Below are 21,902 nucleotides of genomic sequence, written 5' to 3' on the forward strand. Positions count from 1 at the left end.
CACCCCGTGCGGAATTTTTTCTCTCCGCTTCTTTTTTTTTTTTTTCCTTTTGCCTCGCATCCGTCGACCCGTTCGAGGAAAAGAAAAAGAAATCAAAATCGAAGATCGGTACGAAGTCGTTGTTGAAAATTCGAATATTTTTCTCCGGGTATTTTCAGTCCCCCCGATACGAGGAGACGGTTGTTTTTTTTTTTTTTTTTGTTTTTCTTCGATTTTTTTCAAGTATCGCTCAAACCGTATAGCCGGTGAATTATGTCAGAGGATGCCGAACATCTGCTCACCGGCCCCCCTTCAAGAACGGTCCGCTCTATTAGCTGCCGCAGTATTTACTCCACGATCCCACCTCGTCTCGTCTCGTACGCAACGTACCTTGTAGCGCAAGGCATCGGCACACTCAACGCGACATGTGTACGGAGGTATCCGTTTACCGAGGACTCCCGAACTCCTGCCGCTTCCTGCTGTTCCTAGAATCAAATCTGAGGTCAGGGGCTGAAGATCGTCGAATTGATCATTCTGAACAAATATTGTAGTTTTTTAATTACCGAATAATGTTCAACGAAAATTGATGAATAATCATTCAGCGAGTAAAACTGATTGCAGTAACTGTATTTGATTTTGGAATTAGGAAATATTTCACGTTTGCTTTTAGCTAATATAGAATCAATTAATAAAGCACGTCCAATATTTGAAAACAGTATATGTCACATCCGGAAATAATTTGAACGATCGGTGAATTTATTTTTTCTTCTCTTTGCCAGCGAGCCGAGTTCGATTTACTGACTGATTGTATCCTTGTGTTGGATGATTCGAAATAAATGTTTGAAAAATTACATTAAACGGAGTTAAATAATTCGTGCATCCGCCTACGGCCATTTTGTGTGACATGCACGAAAATTTTGGAATTTATTCACTGTGCGGAGGAGAATGAAAAAAAAAGAAAAAAAAAAATGAAAGAGCGAAAAGAGAAATGTAGGAAGAGGAGATCGCGTCCGTCAAGTGGGTGCCAAGAGGAATGCATCGTGGGTGGACCTGCTCTTCATTATAAAAGTATATATATCTATACGTACACCGCTTTTCACCGCGCGGTATAACGCCCCGCAGGAAGCGAGTGACTTTTAAGATCGTTAAACATTATTTACAGAATTTACGAACCACGAGTATCGTGTATTACATCACGAATGTTACATCAAATGCCCATTACGCCTCTTTAATGTCATCGGCGCGAAGCTCCAGCGGTCGGTCTCTTACACTCCATCTGTAGTTAATCAAAGCTATCACTCCTCTCTTCGAACGGAAATTATTGCTTGGGTTACCGGACTGCAGAACTTTGTCGAATGCACGTAAATTATTCGATCCCTTGTTGTAGCGCACAGGACGATTACGACAGGGATGAATCTTCTTTTATCTCCTGGCTAGAAATTCGAATGCAAAAAGTAAAATAACAGGATGAAGACAAGAGGGAACATATTTTTGAGTTTGGCGATAACAAATCCTGAGAAATATGAAAAAATGCATCACACGATACAGCGATAATTGCGACGTGCGTGATGAAGATTAATCTTTTCAAAATTCAAATATTTCTCATTAACGTGACAATGGAATAGAAGAATCTCTCGTTTTTGTATAGTTTTATTTATTTTTTTTACTCGTTTGTTCAATGTGATTTATGAACAGCTGTTTTTTTTTTTGTTTATTGTGTCGAGCATGTACATATATATTTATCGTAATATACGTATACCGCTAATAAATTTCAACGTTATTATTAATGTTTGTTTTTTTTTTTTGGTTTTTTTGTTTTTCCAATTTACAATACATATACATGTATAACAATGTTACATTATTTATATATATATAGCGGATAGCCCAATTTTACCATTACAAGTTCGCAAGTTATGTATTATATAACATTGATTCTTTATTAATTTGTTTAATCGTGCTTAACTAATTATTTATTTTCATTTATTCGTTAGCTTATCATCCTATGCATGTATACAGTTCTTTTCATCGGGATATAATTTGACAGTCTTTTACCAGGTATCCCAAAATCGAATGTTCGTTCAATCATTTCATTATAATCGATAACGTTGAATTGTCGAATCTTTTTTTACATGTCATGTCTGAGGGAGATATTGGTTATTCTTTCCGAAATTTCCTGTTTTCTTCGTTTTCCAAAATTCGTGGGGTTCACGCATCTGACATTACAAAATGGCGGTAAAGACGAACAAGATAAACCCGAACAATCTTTCGCGACACAAATTCGAATTGATCGTTTCAAAGTTTTTTATCCAACGCGAAATTAAAAGTCAAAATACTGGTTTCACTCGATCCTAATCATCGAATAATGTTAGGAAATAAAAAAATAAAAATCCAAATTGAAGGCCGATAACCATATACGAATGAAGATAACTGTCACGAGGTCAAGAGTGAAGAGAAATTAAAAAGATTTGCCATCCTTCCATACCTCCAAGCATATTTCGGTCTTTAGCAAGAATATAGTTTCTTTCTTTTTTGTTGCTTCTGCGCAGTTGATTAATGATCTATATTTTTCCATTCGTAAATTAACTTGGTAATTAGGTTCTAACAAGTTCAGAGTTGTTGCAATATTTTTTTCACTTCAATTTTCAAGACAACAATTTTCAGAAACTCGGATTCATTCGCCGAATGAGGATATTCGGAACCAATTAAATTCTTAATCGAGTTTGTCAGGCTTTTCGATAAACAATTACCTTCAATTATTTGTATTATATAGGTACTTTTATATCTGCGAAGAGGTAATAATCCGTATCTATACTATCGCATAATAAGAAACTTATGGCGAATGCTTCAGATACTAGATATCATTATTTAACTATAACTTTAATAATTGTTATATTTTTGTAGTTTCGTTTTTTCTTTTTTATTTCTTCTTTGATTTGTTTGTTTAATTTTCTTCTTCCTTTCTTTGTTCAATTCTCCTTCATCTGCATGTTGTACACTCGAAACTATACATGTACGATGGGTAGATGAAGTCATCCATTAATAATAATTACACTATGATTAAATATCACAATCTATAATGATAAGAATTATTTTCATAATAATCGTAATTTTTAATAAGAACTCTCGTTCCAACCCTCCTCCCCTCATACAAATAGCTATATGTATAATTTTTATAATCTTACAGTTCAGCCACATATTTTTCGTCTGTATATCGTATAACATTTCAATGCATGTGTATCGATTTACAATATTTAGCGTACATGCCGGAAAAGAACGAAAAAATTCTTTCAATAAATTACATGTGTTTCAAAATTATTAGACGATTATATCTAATATACACACCTACGACGATGTTTGATCGTTTTGTTCAATCAACTGATATTTATCGATTCCAGAATAGGTGAAATTTTATACATTATATTCGGATGAATTTTCAATTGCGTTTTAGAATGTACAAACATTTATATTAGTATTTATTCAATTTATTTATTCATTTCATGTTTAAATTTCAGTTCACTTTATATATATATATATTAATTTGCCTCGTATTTTTCCCTCCGTTCTTTTTCCTTTTTTGTCATTTTTTCTTTTCCTGGTTATTTCTCATCTTTTTGCTTCTCATTATCTATATAGAACGTTCATAACATAGCAGTCTTTAGATGAAATATTTATAATTTAAAGCGACGAATTATGTGTAGGTAGAACATACATATACGTATATAACCATATACCTACCTATATAATAGTCGATATTATTAAGTGATACGATAATTGATTTGCGGAATTCATTCAACGTTTCGCATTAATTGTATCAACACATTTTGCATGATTGCGATTATTATTATTAATATTAATATTATTATTATTAACGTTATTATCATTATTACATATATATAGGTAATATGCTTTTCGAACCGTTTACTGATATACTATAAATAAATAACCCTAGAATTAAATATAATCTACATTTGATCTACGAAACGCTGTACTTTATTTTATTCAATTTTTTTTTTTTTTTTCAATCATTTATTTATTTATTTATTTAATTTTTTTCTCTTTTTTTCTTTCTTCAAGCTTTTTTCAGATCTATCACGATCGTCGAAAAATAATTGAGTTTGCGTTTAGCAAGTTTCGTCGTGAACATCAACATCATTCCATTAGTGAAATTTTTTTATTTTTTTTGGTGTACTTTTTTGTTCTTTTCTTTTGTACAACGGTATTATTTATATTTTTTAATTAGGTCAGGTGTCTGTGTGTGTGTGTGTGTGTAACGAAGTATTTTCTGCTGCTGTACAGTACAATTTCATTTTTGCTGTTTTTTATTTTCGATAGACACAAACGTCGAAAATTATCATTGGTATGCGATGTCAATTTCATTGAGTCGAGAGGTCGTCTTTCGGTTATCTTATTCAAGTAAATTACTTTTTCTTTTTTAAATAAAAATGAACGTATGGTAGAAAAATAAGTTGGATTTTTATTCGAACAACGTTTGAATGCGGTAATTAATGTTTTCATAATAGGTCCAGGTGATATTGAGAATCAATCGAGGGGATCGTCTTAAATTAGATACCTAAGTATAATGAACTGTAGGTTGTACTGAATTTAAAGATATGAAAAATTAATGAATCGAATGCTGGGATATTTGATTATGATCACAAAACGAAAATATTATAAATTTTTCAAGTATTACGGGTATGCACAATGTTTTCCTGGTGGGGTGAACAAAGTAACATTCCAAAACAAAATGGCCGCTTACGATACAAAATGGCCGCTTACGATACAAAATGGCCGACCGATTATTCTCTTCCTTTCTTTTTTCTTTACTTTTCGTTTCTCTTTTCGCCAAAGACACAAGAGTGAAAATTGTTCAGTACACATGCGTGACGGGTGAGGAAACAAAATTAATTAACAACAATAGCCTACGTAATTTTAATTTAAGCGTCGATCGTTTTAAAAAATAAAATAAAAAGTACTGTAACTATCACAACTAATATGATATCACTAACTATAATATGTATAACTATTAGGACTGATGATTTATAGTGAATAAATGTACAAGGTTGTTCGAACATTTGTCAAATGATTGATTGAATAATTAATTAATCAATTATCGGATGACAAATAAATTACAAGACCGTGAAATGCCGGAATAAAAAGACAAGTAATAAAAAATACCAAACTGTGAGAAATGAATCGAGGAGAATAAAATTTGTTATGCTATGTTATTTCTTCGTTTTGTTGTTCAAATGAAACAAAAATAAAACAAACAAGTAATTTCTACGATACACTAAACTATAAATTCTTCATCAGCCTTCGTTCGTTTTATTCGTGAAAAATAAAATTATCATGTACGATTAAACGCGAGAGGAATTGCGACGTCATTGTTTGATTAAATGATAATTCTAATAACATCAATATTGATAATTAAAAAAATAAAATAAATTAATTCTAATCTAATATAAACGTTGTGGTTCACATCATTGTTTTTTTTTTCTTCTTCTTTAAATAAAGACAATAATTACTAAATAAAAATTACTCGAGGTCATAAAAAAATATAAACTTCTTTTCCTTTCTATCGTTTCGTCAATAGGTATATATGTATCAATACCAATCTCAAATTTGTCATCTCTAAAAAACAAAGATTCGTTAAAAATTAATTAATACATATATATTTATAAATATATATTTTTATACCTGCGTTGCGGCACGACGAACATGTTACCCTTAAATAATTAATCAAATCAATTACATTTGGTATATTTACAAGTGTTATTATTATTGTTATCGTTATTATCATCGGCGTATAGATTTATATCAATGATTTCCAGTTCGCCCGAAGTATTTCTAAGCGGGATTTGCGGAATAATGATTGGAAAAATATTGAAAAAAATCGAAAAAAAAAAAAAATAATACATATTCCAATCTCAACGCGGAAACTCGATCTCGCATATAGGTAATTGCGATACGGGCGTAATAATATAACATTTTTTTCGCGTCTCGTACCTATATGGAAACATGAGGACGAACGACAAGACAACAACCATCGAACTGTCCCGTCATTAAAACTAAGAATGTTTTTGTCGTTTTGTGTTTTTGTTCTTTTTTTGTTTTCGCTTTTTCTTTCGGTTTTAGTTAATTTTCTTCGTACCTACAACGAGCTATGGTCAAAGCATTTTTTCGTCGGTGGTTTTTCGATGAGGTTAGTTTTAAACTATGCAACGATTGGAATAACTAAATGGAGGAATCGCCAACGGAGCGATTACGGATGTGGTTGTCGCAGCTCGTTCCTCCGAAAAAAAAAAAAGAGGTAGTTCGGCGAATAAGGCGTGTAGACCTTTAGCCCGGAGTAGGTAAAGTTTTGTGTCAGTGAATGTTGAAATTGTATTGCTTGCGCGTGGACGTGATCCGTAGCCACCGACTGACGGCGAGCGGCTCCGGGTGGCAATTCGACCACGATATCTCGCCGAAGTGCGGATAAGGCGTCGAAGTGGTCGTGGCGGCGACTTGTATCGCTGTCGAATATTCCGGCTGAAAATCGTGTTTGCTCCGTTTCGGCGGCCTGTTCCCCGGACTGAGATGATTGTGCGGCCCGACTGGCCGCTTCCCGTTCGTCATCTGGCTCGTCAAAGTCCCGCTCTGCCCCGCGGGAAGCTGCAGAGGTACCGAGCCCTCGAACATGCTCAAGCAGGGCATCGAGGCGTGGCCGCCGTAGGACTTCGCCGCGTTCGCGCCCGGCGAATGATGGGCGTTCTTCGTCTGCGGCAGCTGGACGATCATCTGTGACTTCCCGGCCGACTCCTTGTAACCGGACATCGGCGAGTAGATCGTCAGCACTTCCGATTCGACTTCGTTCGGCGTTTCCGCTTCGAGGACGCTCGATATCAGGGGCTGGCTCGTCGGCAGGGAGGCGGGGACGCTCGAGGGAGCGGGCGAAACCGTGGCGGCCGGTATCAGGGTAGCTATCGGCGAGTCACCCGGTTTCTTGAGCGGAAGCGGTGACAGACTGGGCAGCAGAACCGATATCGGTGTGGTTATGGAACTGGAACAGCCGGCGGAGTCGACGATCGACGAATCCAGACCCAGTTCCTCGTTGGCGAAGTCTTCCTCGAGCGTGGTCTGCGGCAAAATAGAAACTCAGAAGCGTCAGTAACCGCGACGTGTCAACGCCGATCAGTTCAGCCCCGAAATAAGGGCGGAGGTGGAAGGGCTTTACCTTCGGCATGGGGTACATGTCCGGCAGCGATAGAACGGGCGGCGAACTGGGCCCCACCGATTCCGCGCCGATCGAATTCGACGCACCGATGACCAGCGGATTCAAATTGGGAACGACGGAGGTCGAGACGGTTACCGTCCCCGTTAACGTCACTTTCGTCGGGCGCATCGGGAACTCCTTCGCGGCCCGATGATCGGCGAGGAGTTTGTCGAAGGTTTTACTCCGGCCGGCGACCGTCCGCCGCAGCGAGACCGTGTGCGCCTTGCAGGTGAGGGAGCGGGTGCACGGTTTCCCGGTCTCATCGTTCCAGACACCGCAGTGCCGGTCCGGGTCGTACTCCCGGTCTTTGAGCAGGGACCTCTCGGTTTTGAACTTTTTCCGACGCGGGTGACCGCCGCTGCCGGGACTTTTTACCGGACTGGTGGCGACCGTCGGCGCGGCGTTCGAAATTTGAATGGGAATGTTTTCGAGCGGCGATCGCGGAGACGTTAGAGGTAGTTGAGGTTGCAGGTTCGCTTGTTCCGCGGTTCGTTTGTTGGACGAGTGATTCGGTTTACTGCTAGACGGGATCTGCGACGATTGAGCTTTTTTCAACTTGGATACTTTGCAATAGGCAGTTTTAGCGATCGGCTTTACCGCGGGGGTCGCGGGTGGCGGTAAATTAACCGTTCCGGATGGGTGTCGAATTTCTGAAACAACATTATCATCCGTAAATAGATCGTTCGACATTAGCGATATCACATTCATATTTACCATCATTTTGAATAATATCATCGTTCGTAATACGCACCCATGTGTTGTATGAGAGCTTGCGGTTTGACGATTGCGTTACAAATTTCGCACACCACTCCGTAAAAAGCATCCCTCTCAGGGCAAAACCCATAGAGATCGATATCTGCAAGTTTAATGTCATTCAGAAAATGAGCGTCGAGCTCCTCGTCGGAACTTTGTCCGTGAATACTATAGACTATAGCAAAACTGATCGAAACGGTGATGCTCTTTGCTCGAAAAATTCAGCCTTTCCTCATCGGTTATCCATGTCATCGCGAATACCATACTCCGAAAAATAATCTGCTCTAACGGCAAAACGTTCGATTCGTGTACCGTCTTCTGTATTACAATCAATCAAACATCTCGCCAGGTGGAGACCAAAAGATCATTTCGAATCGAGTGGCTGCTACCCGAACCGGACGATTTTCTTTGACCGTAGATGAACCGAATATTTTGGGACTCGAGTAAAACTTAGTTTATTCGGAGAAGCTTTTTTTCAGCTTGAACAAATGATTTCGATGTTCCAACAAGCTATTTTTCGGAGTGCGCGCATAGCACTGTTAACATTGGGCAACACAAAAGAATCAAATAAAAGTAAGCGTTCAGAAAATATAATTTCGTTTTTTTTTTTTTTTTTTAATGTTGAAAAATAATTACATAATTACATATCAGGGCAAATATAAAAGACCAAAATGAAATAACACGTATACATTATATTTCGCTATCAATTTGGTTTTTTTTTTGTTTTTTGGTTTTTACCTTCGGCAGCAAGGCGCATAACCGAGCTCCGCGGTTCTTCGTCAGTCTCATCGTCACCTAAATTACAATAACAAACGAAAATGTTCATAACGAAAACAACAACAACATTACGGTTAATACATGTATTAAACATCAGAGATTTCAGTTGGGAGAGGAGATAAATTAAATCAATTGTACGTGTATGTTTGTATTCAAATGTATATTAATTATTTCGCTTATATTAAGGATACATAAAATAATTGCCGTGATGAAACGATTTACGTGCGACTGCATATTTGTGTATTACATCAACGTGTCAAAGGCAGAGTAAATGGAGGTTAGGTTGGTGGTTTGGGATGGTCACTCGGTCGTACTTAGAAAAGGTGATCCAATAACTCGCCGATATTTTGACGTTCGGGCGGACGAACGTTAGTACTCACTCAAGGGCTTGTCTCTTCCTATTTTTTCAATCCAACTGGACCACGGTTGACCGTGAAAAAATGTTGGGCTGTCACTTCCCGACATGGCAAGAGCGTTCTTCGTATTATACAGACGGAATGCTGCGATGCTGTGTTGTTGTATACAGAAGCGTGTCTCGCTTCCACAGCCACCGCCAATGCCGTCTGTTGTGCCTGGCTTTCGTCCTTAGCCCTACAGCCCTGCCAGCTCGTGGCTCTCCGCCCTGTACTCGCGATGGTCGGGGCAGCAGGAATCAGGACTGGGGATATTGGGACTTCGGGAGTTCGCCGAACGGTCTATTCGACGATTATTTAAGCATTGCTCAGAATTAGTTCGCTAGTCGATGTCCACGCCATCTCAGAGGCCGGTTATCGCTCGTTTACCTATGTCATACGTTACGCCAGTTTCATCTTTACTTCATTCAGAAATACCACGGTGTCCATAATCGCACGGTGGAATTTCCGACATGTTTGTGGTGCGCCAGAAAGAGCATAACCCATCATCGGACGACAGCCACCCGTGCCTCTATAGCTCGGAATAAGCTCCGAGCGTCGGTTGCTCGCCTAAAAAAAGATCATAGCTCCTCCCTGCGTTCAGTTGCCGTACCTCGAACGCTCTCCCCACTGAAATGTATATCTCTATTTCAGTGGCTCTCCCTTATTTCGGCGGCCATTTTGTTTTACCACCACCCCCGCCAGTGCCCTCTGTGATATAAAAAATATACTTCGTCGCTTCGGTCGGTATCTTCCACGAGTGGAACTTGCAATTAGCTCCGGAGATGTAGCCAATAAGGACTAGCCGTTCCCGAATATGACCTATCGATGTTATTCGATGATGTTATTGTATAGATTTTGAATCATTTGGACCATTTACGCTCGATGGTACAAATTTAGGACTAATTAACTACCTGACTCCTGACTAACTTTGGTTTTTCGGAGAAGAGAGTCGGAGGGGGTAGCTTGCCAGGATATTTATCCGGCAGCGCGAGCAGGATTTCGAATTTGTACAACCGCAGGATGCGTTCGAAAAAAAAGGAAGAAATAGGATTACGATTTTCTCGGAATTCGAGTACCTTGTTATTGCTCGTTATCGAGTCAACGAACCAGTGTTTTTGATGCTAATTATACGCCGCAGAGTCGATGCTTCAAAATTCTGAGATTAACGACGACTCGATTTTATGGTGGGAAATAAAATTGTACGCATTCTCCGTTTGTTTTTTGTTTCTTTTTCGGTCAAATTTTATATTGCCAATGACGACGCACCGGGTCTAACGATATGCGTGGGTTAACATTACGAAGAAATACTTGAACGAATTCAGTCTCGATAATATGTATGTACATGTAAAATAACAAGAAAACGATACATGTTAATTTAAAGAAAAAAAAAATATACGTCGAATACCTTACGACGACGAACATTGCCACGTCCACAACTTGTCGTTGAAAATAGAAAACATGGCTCAAACAGCACCTGGCAATCAAACAATAATTACGGAATTGCCGAATGTAATTTCACTTTACATCGCATTACGAACGAGCGTTAAAAAAAAAAATACAAATCACCGGATTTCATTCGTCGACGATGTGAATCCAATTTTACAACGACGAAGAGAGAAAAAAAAAAACAAAAAAAAACATAGAGGTAGTTTATCAGGTGGAGCACTTCTCGAACTTAAATAATAAAACGCTTCGCGCAGCGAAAATGATCAGCCCGAAAAAGAGCCCGGCCCAGTTTGCGGTCGTACGACGTTCTGCTGCCCTTGGGGGTGGAGGTGCTGGTCGATCTGCACCCTGTTGGTGTACCAGAAGGGTCTGAGCTCTTCGGGCCAGGTCTTGATCCTCTCGACCAGATCGGCGTCGCCCAGAGCGTTGACCGGGAGGTCTGGTCTCGGAGTCACCGGTCCGGCGAGGGGTCGTTGTTGATTGTTCGCAACGAAGGGTGCGAACGTCGAAGAGGCGGAATCCTCCCCAACGCGATTTCCCACCCCGGTCGAACCCGGCGACGGCGACGCCGTTGTCGAGGTAGCTGCCTGCTCCTCTTGGAACCGAGGAAGCACTTGAGGGTAACGATTCGCGCTACCGGCGTACGGTGGCCTCTGAGCTTGACCCATCAACACGAGGACGGAGATAAGAGCGGCGTACTTGATCTGAGAAGATTAACGGAAACAGATTTTCGATAAACAGATTCATTTATTTATAGACGATTCGAGCTTTTTTCATCCCTCGATCCTCTTTCGTGCGGCGAGTTTCACGTTGCAAGGACTCACCATAGTGACGGGATGTTTTTTTTCTTTTTCTTCTCGGACGACAATCGATTAAAATTGCACTTTTGAAAAAATACTACCGCGACTCGTTGGTGCGACTCGAGATGCTCTGCGTGCCGATCGCTCGACTCGGTATTGACTGACCGGTGAAAGGATCGACGGAGAATATAAACTGTGAGCCGAGGTTCTCCCACCGCGGCTGAATAGAGCGTAAGCCTGTGAATTCCGATATGGAATCGCGTGCCTATAACGTGGGGAAATTCGCCACAACTTCCCGTAAAATTCTCCAAAGTTCAGTGACGACAGCCGATGAGCCTGTTTAGCGTGTTTAATATACGCATCTTCTGATCGCAATCTGTTAGGTGGTACGAATCGTGTTTACGAATACGCGATGCGATTATCTCCACTGTCATTTGGAGCAAGACGGATTCGTAGAATTTTTAATTATTGTTTATGACAGCCGAAGATAGCAGCGGCGACGATGTACGTCTACCGTAACGGAAGGAAAAAAAAGATTATTAGATGAAAAAAAAACGAAGAAGAAGATATTCGGCGAGCTTGTCCCGAATTAACGAGCTTTGATATTTCGTCGGTCCAACACTCTTTATCCGTACGGAGCAAAACGCGAATATCTACCGGATTCGGAGCGTAAGACTCTGGATATTCCGGTTTTGCCCTCGACTCGATCGCTCATGTATCTCGATCGAAATCATCGCAAAAAAATACGCGTTTTACCTTGATCAAGGTCAAAACAGTCCCGTAGCGGTGTGCACCCAACGTATCCGTAGTAGCTGACTTTTCCGGTTCTTTTTCCTTTTTTTTTTTTTCTCTTCTTTTTTTTATTTTCCAACGATAGACGCAAACGCGTCGATTATCATGCCGGCGATTCGCGTTGATACGCGTTCGACGCTCACCTACTCGAACTTGGCACTCGTTCGTCATTAAAGTCGAGGGGGCATGTTCGTCATTTTTTCAAGAGGGTGGGTTACCTTCTTCGTCCTCTAGATATCGCCTACGTGGATTCACTACGAAAGTTGTTTTCGGTTTTATCGAATTTCCTGGACCATCCGTAGCGATTGATTTACGAAAAACCACAAGACAATGCCCGGTGACGTGAAACCATCGACGAAGTGCATTTGCACGTCGGGTAAAACCCGGCAGAATTCACCGAGCCCTTTCTGGGTATCGTGCCGCAGCATTGTCACGAGGGACACAATGAAGCAATTATAGAAATTCTCGAAATCCGTCGTAACGAAGTATCGAAGATTTATTGACCGTCGTCGTCGATGTATCGACTCCGTTTTATTACATAACTACCGATTAATTAACGCTAACGAACGATGACTATTTTCTCGATGTCAGCAACTGCAACGCAGAAACTCGTGTGAATAATAATTACGTAGCGAGATCGATGTGGCACAGATTAGAACAACCGTCGTCGTCGACGGGTACGTGGAAAACATATCACCGATTATCGAAGAAATGAGAATCAAAATTTCAGAAATAAAAAACCATTTAATCGGGTAATAAAACTAAAAGTCAGCCTCGTGTGAAATATAATTTATGCCACCTCGGGACTGAAACGATATCGCGTGCACGCTATACGTATACACGCGCGGCAATGAATGGCGTTTATTTTTCCAGGGATTCATATTATTTATCATAACTCCACGGTTAACGCGGTGTATAGCATTCTAACAATAGAATGATACTTTAGCAACTCGCCGCGACACCGTGAATCACCCCGCACGGATTTCACATAAACTCGTTCACGGACGGCTGCTCGGTCGATTAATTATTTAAATCGGTAATCGGAAGATCTAAATGTTGATGGGTCAAATTATTAGTTCAGATAACCCTCGAGGTCGCGATTATCTGCAACGCACCGGTTTCAACGATTCCGAATACTCGGAGTACTTATTGGACGAAACGTGCGATGCGGTATGAGGATAAATCGTTTGGAAACCAGAATGAACATGACAGCGGTATTTTCAAGGACCGACGGTGTCAACCGTAGATTCTTTTATCACAAACAGGAACGCTCCCCCGTAGTGAATTACGAGAGGAAAATTTTTGCCCGTCATCAACGACTCCGCTCTATACCGAACTATCGCCATTTTGACTATAAAGAATCGCCGTACGAGGGTCCGAAGCGAATTCCTGGAACTTGGAATTTTGATGCAAATATAGTTGTAAAATAATTACGTAGCGGGGGGAATCGAGTGACCTTTCGGACACCGAGAGCAAATGCGGAGGATTCGGTAATTATCTCGAATACAATTCGACAACGAAATCGGACGCACGCGCGACTGGTTTTACACGCGTGTTTTCTGAAATTCCGTAACGAATCGCTTTATTAATTGTTGCCCGCCGGCAACTTCGGGGTCAAAGTTCATAAACTGACTGAACTTCACTTCCTCCGTACCAACCAGCAGCTTCGCAAACTGCGACGATTCATCGTCGTGCGCGATTAGGATTATAAATAATTATCGTGAGGCATGTAATAATGCTGCTGACCATGATCATCGCTATCCGATATACGTACTCGACGGTTTCGCCAGACTGCAGTGCCAAGGTTCACGATATTTCCGTTTGACGATAACGATCTTTTTATTTTCATTTATATTGTTCATTTCTCCGACACATTTGTGCATGCTAGAAATGCAATTCGATGAATTTTCCTCACCAACCAATCCGGAAAGTCTTCGACCGTTGATTTTTTTCCGTCATCTCCACATTCGGAGGCACTTTTCTCACCTTCGAGTGCCAGGAATTCAGAAATTTTCGTTAAAAAAATATCGAAATCAATCCCAAAAAATTCCTTACATTGGTCTAGTTTTTCGCTTTGCAATACGCTGCGGGGGATCACCGCCTGTTTTCTGACGAACGTCATGGATAACGAAATTCGGGAATCTTTTGGGGGTCACAATCGCCTATGACGCGAGCATAATTACCGCACAGTCGTTATAACCGTGACGTAGATCTAGGCTTCGTTTCGCAGACGCGTACCACGTTTTGGTCTACAACCTTGATGAGTCTATCTGTGTATAGATACGAGCAGTGAAAGTGTGCCAAATTATAATCACAGGCATTTTTTGATTCGTTTACTATTATGCGGGTACGTCTATAATTTATTGGTATTACTGCTACTACTACGGACAATAGAGGCTATCACCTAGCACGAAAATTGACGAAATTCGTAACGCTGAACTGGAATGGGATTCCCCAGAATTCTGGGTGAACGTATTCAGCTATGATTGTGAACGTAAAAATGGCATCAGCTAAAAAAAACAAATACACACTACCTGGAATTGAACTTCCCTCGATTCGGTGTGACTAAAAATTTAACACCGGAGTCTACGGAGAGCAATCGTTGGGATCGGAATACGCATAGGCGAAAGCGAATTGCGAACTTTCGATGTAAAAAATGGGAAAGCTGGTAAGATCGGTCGTCCGTTCTGTAAGGTGTGGATTCAAAATGACCCAGAAACATTTATTTTACGATGTTTACTGACGATGGAGTTGGAAATTCGAAGTTAGTAGGGCGTTGAATTTGACGATAGTTAGTGAGCGATGTAAGAATGAGCGGTATTACCTGATCTCCCAATGTCGACTGGAAAAAGGCACAAGCTCGACTCAACGTTGCGGAGATTTCCGAGGCAGTAAAGATGTTTGTCTTGAGTCCCCGTGGCGACGGTCAATCAGATCAAACAATTATCGCTCGAACATCCGGTGACCCAGAGGGTCAGATGTGCTCCACGTGAAGAAGGCTTGCAGTTTGTTGTAAAAATGCGCACGCGTTTCTCGTTTGCAGTCGCATTGTAACGACAATGTTGCACTGTGCACAAAGTCGCTCGTATGTCGGAGGGCAAATGTCAAACGGATCAATAATTCCGAATAAGCTAAAAATGAAGATCCGAAATGGTATAAAAGCATCTGGATCATTGGCTATCGTCACTCCGTCTCCGAAGTCAACCAGCAGAATGTGGTCTCCTCTACTTCTGTGTCTCCTAGGTGAGTAACAATTTTCTTTGTGAGATCACATAATCCTGATCGATCAATTTCGATCTTGATACAAACGCGCTTCATCGACTCTAAACTAGCATTCTTGCTTGAAAACAATTCGATGCTAAACTAGCATTCTTGCTTGAAAACAATTCGATTCTAAACTAGCATTCTTGCTTGAAAACAATTCGATTTTGAACTAGCATGCTTGCTCGCTGACGATCATTCACATCATGCTGAAATTTTGTTTCTTGCCAAAAAATTTAAAAAACAAAATCGATTCGCAGTTGGAATCGCCTCCGCTGACCAACATGCTTGGAAAGCCGGGCAAGAATACACCTACCAAGTGCGAGGTCGCACTTTAGCCGCGCTTCATCAGGTCGCCGACCAGTACACCGGTATCGCCCTCAAAGCCCAGCTCAAATGTCAGCCGAAAGGATCCGACGCTTTGAGCTGTAACATCCAGAGGCCCCAGGTCGCCGAGATTCACGCTCAGCTGCCAGGCGGTTGGGACTCTCCTCTCCCCGAGAAGAAGACCAACTACCAGAAGTTCGAGCTCAGTGAAAAACCATTCGAGATCAAGTTCAAGAATGGCGTGATCGACGACCTCGTCGTTGAGAAGTCTCTGCCCACCTGGCAGGTGAACATCATCAAGTCCATCGCTTCTCAACTCCAGGTCGACACTCAGGGTGAAAACGCCATGAAGTCTCGCTACAACCAGGAACCCGAAGGTGATCAGGCTTACGCCACCTACAAGGCCATGGAGGACACCGTGACCGGCGAGTGCGAAGTCCTTTACGACATCAGCCCTCTGCCCGAATACGTTCTGCAAACCAAACCCGAACTCGCACCTGTACCTCAGCTCAAAGGAAGCGGACAGATCATCGATATCGTTAAGACCAGCAACTTCAGCAACTGCGAACAGCGTATGGGATACCACTTCGGAATCAGCGGAGAAACCGACTGGGAAGCCGGTAGCAACTCTATGGGAGATTTCCTCGCTGTGAGTGCTCATTGAATTACAAAAAACTCTTGAGATTCGGTAGGGAAAATTGAATCGTGGAGACTAATCGCGTTGTTTTTGATTTCAGAAATCTTCCGTGAGCCGCGTTGTCATTTCCGGAAGTCTGGACCGTTACACCATCCAATCGTCGGTAACCACCAACAAAATCGTGGTGAGCCCCAACCTCAAGCACTCGCAGAAGGGTATGGTGGTCAGTCGATTGAACATCACCTTGGACTCCGTGAACGCCGCTTCCGGTAGCCCCAGATCCCCATCCGAGCCCGAATCCACCGGTAACTTGGTCTACAGCTACAACAGCCCTTTTGAGGCGAACAACAAACGTCGTCCCCACAACAACAACGATGACGACAGCAGCTCAAGTTCCTCCTCTTCGTCTTCTTCCTCCTCCTCGTCTTCGAGCTCCAGCTCTTCTTCCTCGTCCGAAGAAGACCAACAACGTGGTAACTCTCAGAACAAAAACAACAACCAACATGGACATCGTCAAGCTCGTGCCGCCAACCAAAGAGGACAGGGAAACCAAGACTCAGACTCCAGCTCAAGCTCCAGTTCCAGCTCCAGTTCGAGCTCCAGCTCAGACTCAAGCTCCAGCAGCTCGAGCGAAAGCGACAGCCTCAGCAGCAGCGAGGAATACTGGCAGTCCAGACCCACCTTGACCGACGCACCCGAGGCTCCCATGCTCCCACTCTTCATCGGTTACAAAGGTAGCGCAGCCCAGCAGTCCAGCCAGGTGAACCCCGTCTCCGTTGCGAAGAAACTGGCCAGCCAGATCGGCGAGGAACTCCAGAAGCCGAGCAACATCCCCAAGCAAAACACCCTTGAGAAGTTCAGTCACCTCGCCGCCCTCTTGCGCACCATGAGTGCCAAGCAGATCGAGCAGGCCGCCCACGACATGTACGCGCCCGCCAAGGAGAACGCCAGCAAGAGCGAGAGTGCCAAGAACGCCGCTTGGAAGGCCTTCCGCGACGCTGTCGCCCAGGCCGGTACCGGACCCGCCTTCTCCGTCATCAAGAACTGGATCCAGACCAAGAAGATCCGCAACAACCAAGCCGCCGATCTGATCGCCGTGCTGCCGAGTACCACCAGGTACCCGACCGCCGAATACATGGACGCCTTCTTCGAACTCGCCACCAGCCCCGAAGTCACCAAGCAAGCTCCGCTCAACAACACCGCTATCCTCGCCTTCGCCGATCTCGTACGCGAGTCCCAGGTGAACAACGCCTCCGCCCACGGTCGTTATCCCGTCCACAGTTTCGGACGTCTCTCCCCCAAGAACAACCCAGCCGTCCAAGGACAATGGATCCCGTACATCGCCAAGCAACTGAAGAGCGCCATCCGCGCCGCCGACAGCCAGAAGATCCAGGTGTACATCCGCGCCCTCGGTAACGTCGGTCACCCCAAGATGCTCTCCGTCTTCGAACCTTACCTCGAGGGTCAGGAGGACTCCTCCGACTTCCAGCGATTGAGCATGGTACTGTCCATGTGCAATCTCGCCAGGCTCTACCCGAAACAGGCACGCGCCGTTCTTTACAAGATCTACCAGAACACCGGTGAAGCTTACCAAGTCCGTACCGCCGCCGTCTTCCAACTGATGAGGACCAACCCACCCCCAAGCATGCTCCAACGCATGGCTGAGTTCACCAACCAGGACACCAGCAAGCAGGTCAACGCTGCCGTGAAATCGATCATCGAAACCGCCGCGAAACTCGACGACGCCGAGCTGTAAGTAGATCGTAACCGATGGCCGGGAAAAATTGGTGACCATTTCGTGACTTCGAATAGATCTGAACGGTGCGTCTCGCTCTTTCGTTTTTCAGCGCACACAACGCTCGCGCCGCCCGCGATTTGCTCAGCACCAAGAACATGGGTCTCCAATACTCCCGCGGATGGCTCCACGATTACACATCCGAGGCAATGAGCAGCGGCTACCAACTGAATTCTTACTGGATCGGAAGCGAAGACGCCATCGCACCTCAGGCCGTATTCGCCACCGCGGCGTTCAACAAGGGTGGATTCCAATCCCCGGCTTCCATCTACGGCGCCATGGTGTCCAGCGTTGACGATCTGCTCGACGTTCTCTACGATCAATTCGAAGACAACGACCAGGCTAACCAGAAGAAGAACTCCAAATCCAGCAAATTCAGTCCCGAGAACATTCTGAGCGCCCTTAACATCCAAAGCAACGACGCCGAACAACTGGAAGGAAGCTTCCTCTTCCCCGCTCTCCAGGGTAACCGTTTCTACGCCTTCGACAACAACACCATCGAACAACTGCCCAAAGGTAAGTAGTCGAGATTCGTTTCGCTACCTCGAAGTGCCCCTCGAACGAAAGACGAATTTCTCACGATCGAATGCTTTCAGTGGTCAAGCAAGCCGCGGCCGCTCTCAAGCACGGACAGAGCTTCAACTACACCAAATTGTACTCCGACGAGGAGCTGACAGTCAGTTTCCCCACCGCCATGGGTCTCCCCTTCGTCTACACCATGAGGACTCCGTCCCTCGTACAAGTCGGCGGTGAAATCCAGGCCCGCACTTACCCCGAACAGTACAGCGGCTCCAACGAGGAAATCTCCATCCCCGAGGCCGTCAACGCGAGTCTGGACATCCACGCGGTATACTCAACCAAGGTTATCGCCAGGATCGGATTCGTCAATCCCGCCAACCACCAACACCACATGGCCGGTTACGACAAGAACTTCCAGGTGAATCTACCCCTCAGCGCCGAGATGGACATCGATCTCGAGAACAGCCACGTACGCGTCAAGCTCGAGCCCATCCAACAGAACAAGGAGTACAACCTGTTCCACTACAGCAGCTGGCCTTACACCGCGCAAAAGGACATTCTCAGCGAGAAACCCGTTTCCCAGCAAAAGGGATACGCACTGATCGGCGAACGCGGATCCGAACAGAACGAATGGGCGTTCGGTCAGAAATCCACCGGACTCGCTCTCCGTTTCACTTCCGAGGGCGAGCAGACCGAGCACCAGTTGAGAAACTGGGCTTGGGAGATGCTCCAGTCCGAAGACCCCCTGGCGATCGCTTTCTCACTCGACGACGAGATCCAACAGTCGAACTACAACCTTTGGTTGGACGGTCAGCACAGCAGCAACGAAGCCGTGGTGCTCACCGCTTCTTACGCCAACTACACCAAGGGAATGGGCGGCGATTCCGACTCCCAGTCGGGATACCAACACCCCGCTGGACGCAAGAACTCCGGCAGCGAAGACAACCAATCGTCCAGCACCTTTGTCCCCGCATTCCAACCGAGCAGCCAGAAACCCGACAGCGAGAGCCGTCAACAGGAATTGCTCCAGAAGGCCGCATCCGGCATCAAGGACGCCTACTCCCAATCCATCGACTTCGGAGCCGTGTTCCAGGGTAAGAACAAGGCCGAATACGCCGCCACCTTCGCCATGGCGAACAGCCCAGTGGACCCCAAGAGCCGCGTAGTTTTCTACTACGGCAGCAACCCCGCGCAACAGAAGAACTACCAGATCTGTCTGAGCGCCCAGAGCTCCAGGCCGAAGGTGCCCGTGATGGACTTCATCAAGGCCCTCAAGGCTGACCCCACCACCAAATTCGCGGCTGACCTCAAGTTCGGCGAACAGTGCCAATCCGGTGCCCAGGTCCAGATCCAAGGTCAATTGGAACAGACCGAAGGACGAAGGGAGTACCTCCGCCGCACCCCGACCGGTCAGCAATGCGCCCAGCAGATGCAAGAGGGCAACAAGATCCTCCCCGCCTGCCGCAACGTCACCGCACGCGCCAACTTCCTCAACGAAGGAAGTCTCACCGTCAAATTCAGCCACGTCACCGACTACATGAAGAACGTCTCCGCTCGGGCATACGGCCTCGCTCGTTACTTCGGATACCACAGCGCTTACGAAAACATCGTCAACCCCGGTAACCAGAAGAACGGACAGATCGACTTCGGATACGAAATCTCACCGGACTTCCAACGTTTGAACGTCAGCATGAGCGCGCCCGGTTTGGACGCCAACATCACCGACCTCGAAATCCACCCGTGGGCCCGTTCCATCGTTGCCGTCGACCCCGTTCAGTCCGGTGCACGTCGTTTCGCTAGAGAAGCACTCGCCGGACAGTACAACCGTAAGTCACCCCCATGAATACCTCTTACCGCGACGAACGAAGAAGGAATCAGTTGTCTAATCTTACCTCATTATTTCAAATCGTTTAGCCACTTGCGTCATCGACAACAACCAGGCTTCGACCTTCGACAACAAGACCTACCCCATCGAGCTCGGCAACTGCTGGCACGTGGTGATGACCACCATCCCCGACCAGGACGCCGACGACGAACAGAACGGCGACGACGAGATCCCCGAGGATATGCGCGTTAGCGTCGTATGCCGGGACATCAACGAACACCAGAGGGAGTGCAGACTGGTCCTCGGCGAGGCCGAGATCGAGATGTACCCCAACAACGACCAGGCTGCCATCAAGGTGAACGGACGCGCCGTTCAACTATCCCAGGAGGAAACCTACCGCTACACATCCCAAAACGGCGAGATCCAGTTCGAGGCTTACCTGAAACCAAGCGGCGTCGTCTACATCCACTCCGAGGAGTACGGAGTAAGGGCTCTCTACGACGGCGAGCGAATCAAGCTGATCCTCAACAACGAATACCGCGACCAGATACGCGGTCTCTGCGGTACCTTCAACGGAGAGCCGGCGACCGACTTCACCGCACCCCAGAACTGCATCCTGAAGAACCCCGAACACTTCGCCGCCAGCTACGCCCTCACCAAGGACCAGTGCGAAGGACCCGCCAAGGAGAACGCCCGCAGGGCCCAGCAGGCCCACTGCTACCGCGAAGCCGTGCTGTTCGGCAACGTGGTCAGCGACCAGGACGCCGGACGCTCCAAGAACAAGGACAGCAAATGGGAGAACAACAAATCCCGCAAGTCCGGCTCCGGCGGCAAGAAATCCGGTAGTTGCACCAAATTCGCCACCGCCACCATCGAGGAGAACGGAAAGACCTGCTTCTCGCTGCGCCCCGTGGCCACCTGCGCCGCCGGCTGCAAGGCCACCAGGAAACAGGAAACCACCGTCAAGATGCACTGCGTCCAGTCGAGCAGTTCCTCCCAACAACTCGTACACCGCATCAAGCAGGGAGCCAACCCCGACTTCAGTCAGAAATCCCACGACAAGAGTTCGAGGATCGAGGTCCCGGAAAGTTGCGTTGCCCAGCAATAGAGACAGGAGTCAATGAGAGAATCGGGAAGCGATCGATCCCGATCGCCCCGTACGACAACCGCGATACTCAACGGAACTTTGTACATAGTGCAAATACCTATAACGTTAAAAAGCAATTAAAAAATTAACAAAAAAAAAAAAAAACATATTTAAACTAAAAACAATTCTAAATTTGTTATGCTTGTAACTTGTATTATAATATTTAATAAATATTGAATCCAAATTTATGATGCTCG

At 44.8% G+C, this 21,902-nt stretch overlaps 3 protein-coding genes across 3 annotated transcripts; 1 reads left to right on the forward strand and 2 right to left on the reverse strand.

Annotated features, from left to right (window-relative positions):
• Positions 1-6,342: 6,342 nt before the first annotated feature.
• On the reverse strand, positions 6,343-7,986 carry LOC105690980. Its single transcript, XM_012409185.4, has 3 exons — positions 7,983-7,986; positions 7,193-7,881; positions 6,343-7,095 (listed from the first exon to the last, which is right to left on the reverse strand). The coding sequence occupies exons 1-3, from the start codon at positions 7,984-7,986 to the stop codon at positions 6,343-6,345; spliced, it is 1,446 nt and encodes a 481-aa protein (XP_012264608.2).
• Positions 7,987-10,384: 2,398 nt separating this feature from the next.
• LOC105690994 lies at positions 10,385-11,841 on the reverse strand. The gene is made up of 2 exons (XM_012409222.3): positions 11,427-11,841; positions 10,385-11,306 (listed from the first exon to the last, which is right to left on the reverse strand). The coding sequence occupies exons 1-2, from the start codon at positions 11,427-11,429 to the stop codon at positions 10,866-10,868; spliced, it is 444 nt and encodes a 147-aa protein (XP_012264645.2). The 5' UTR covers positions 11,430-11,841; the 3' UTR covers positions 10,385-10,865.
• A 3,554-nt stretch (positions 11,842-15,395) lies between these two features.
• On the forward strand, positions 15,396-21,806 carry Vg (vitellogenin). Its single transcript, NM_001308542.1, is given in 6 exon segments — positions 15,396-15,437; positions 15,716-16,431; positions 16,520-18,171; positions 18,267-18,730; positions 18,811-20,559; positions 20,648-21,806. Coding segments are annotated over 6 exon segments (5,631 nt in total). The 5' UTR covers positions 15,396-15,406; the 3' UTR covers positions 21,667-21,806.
• Positions 21,807-21,902: the final 96 nt, after the last annotated feature.

The sequence above is a fragment of the Athalia rosae genome, chromosome 5, assembly GCF_917208135.1.
Source record: "Athalia rosae chromosome 5, iyAthRosa1.1, whole genome shotgun sequence".
NCBI lineage: Eukaryota > Metazoa > Arthropoda > Insecta > Hymenoptera > Athaliidae > Athalia > Athalia rosae.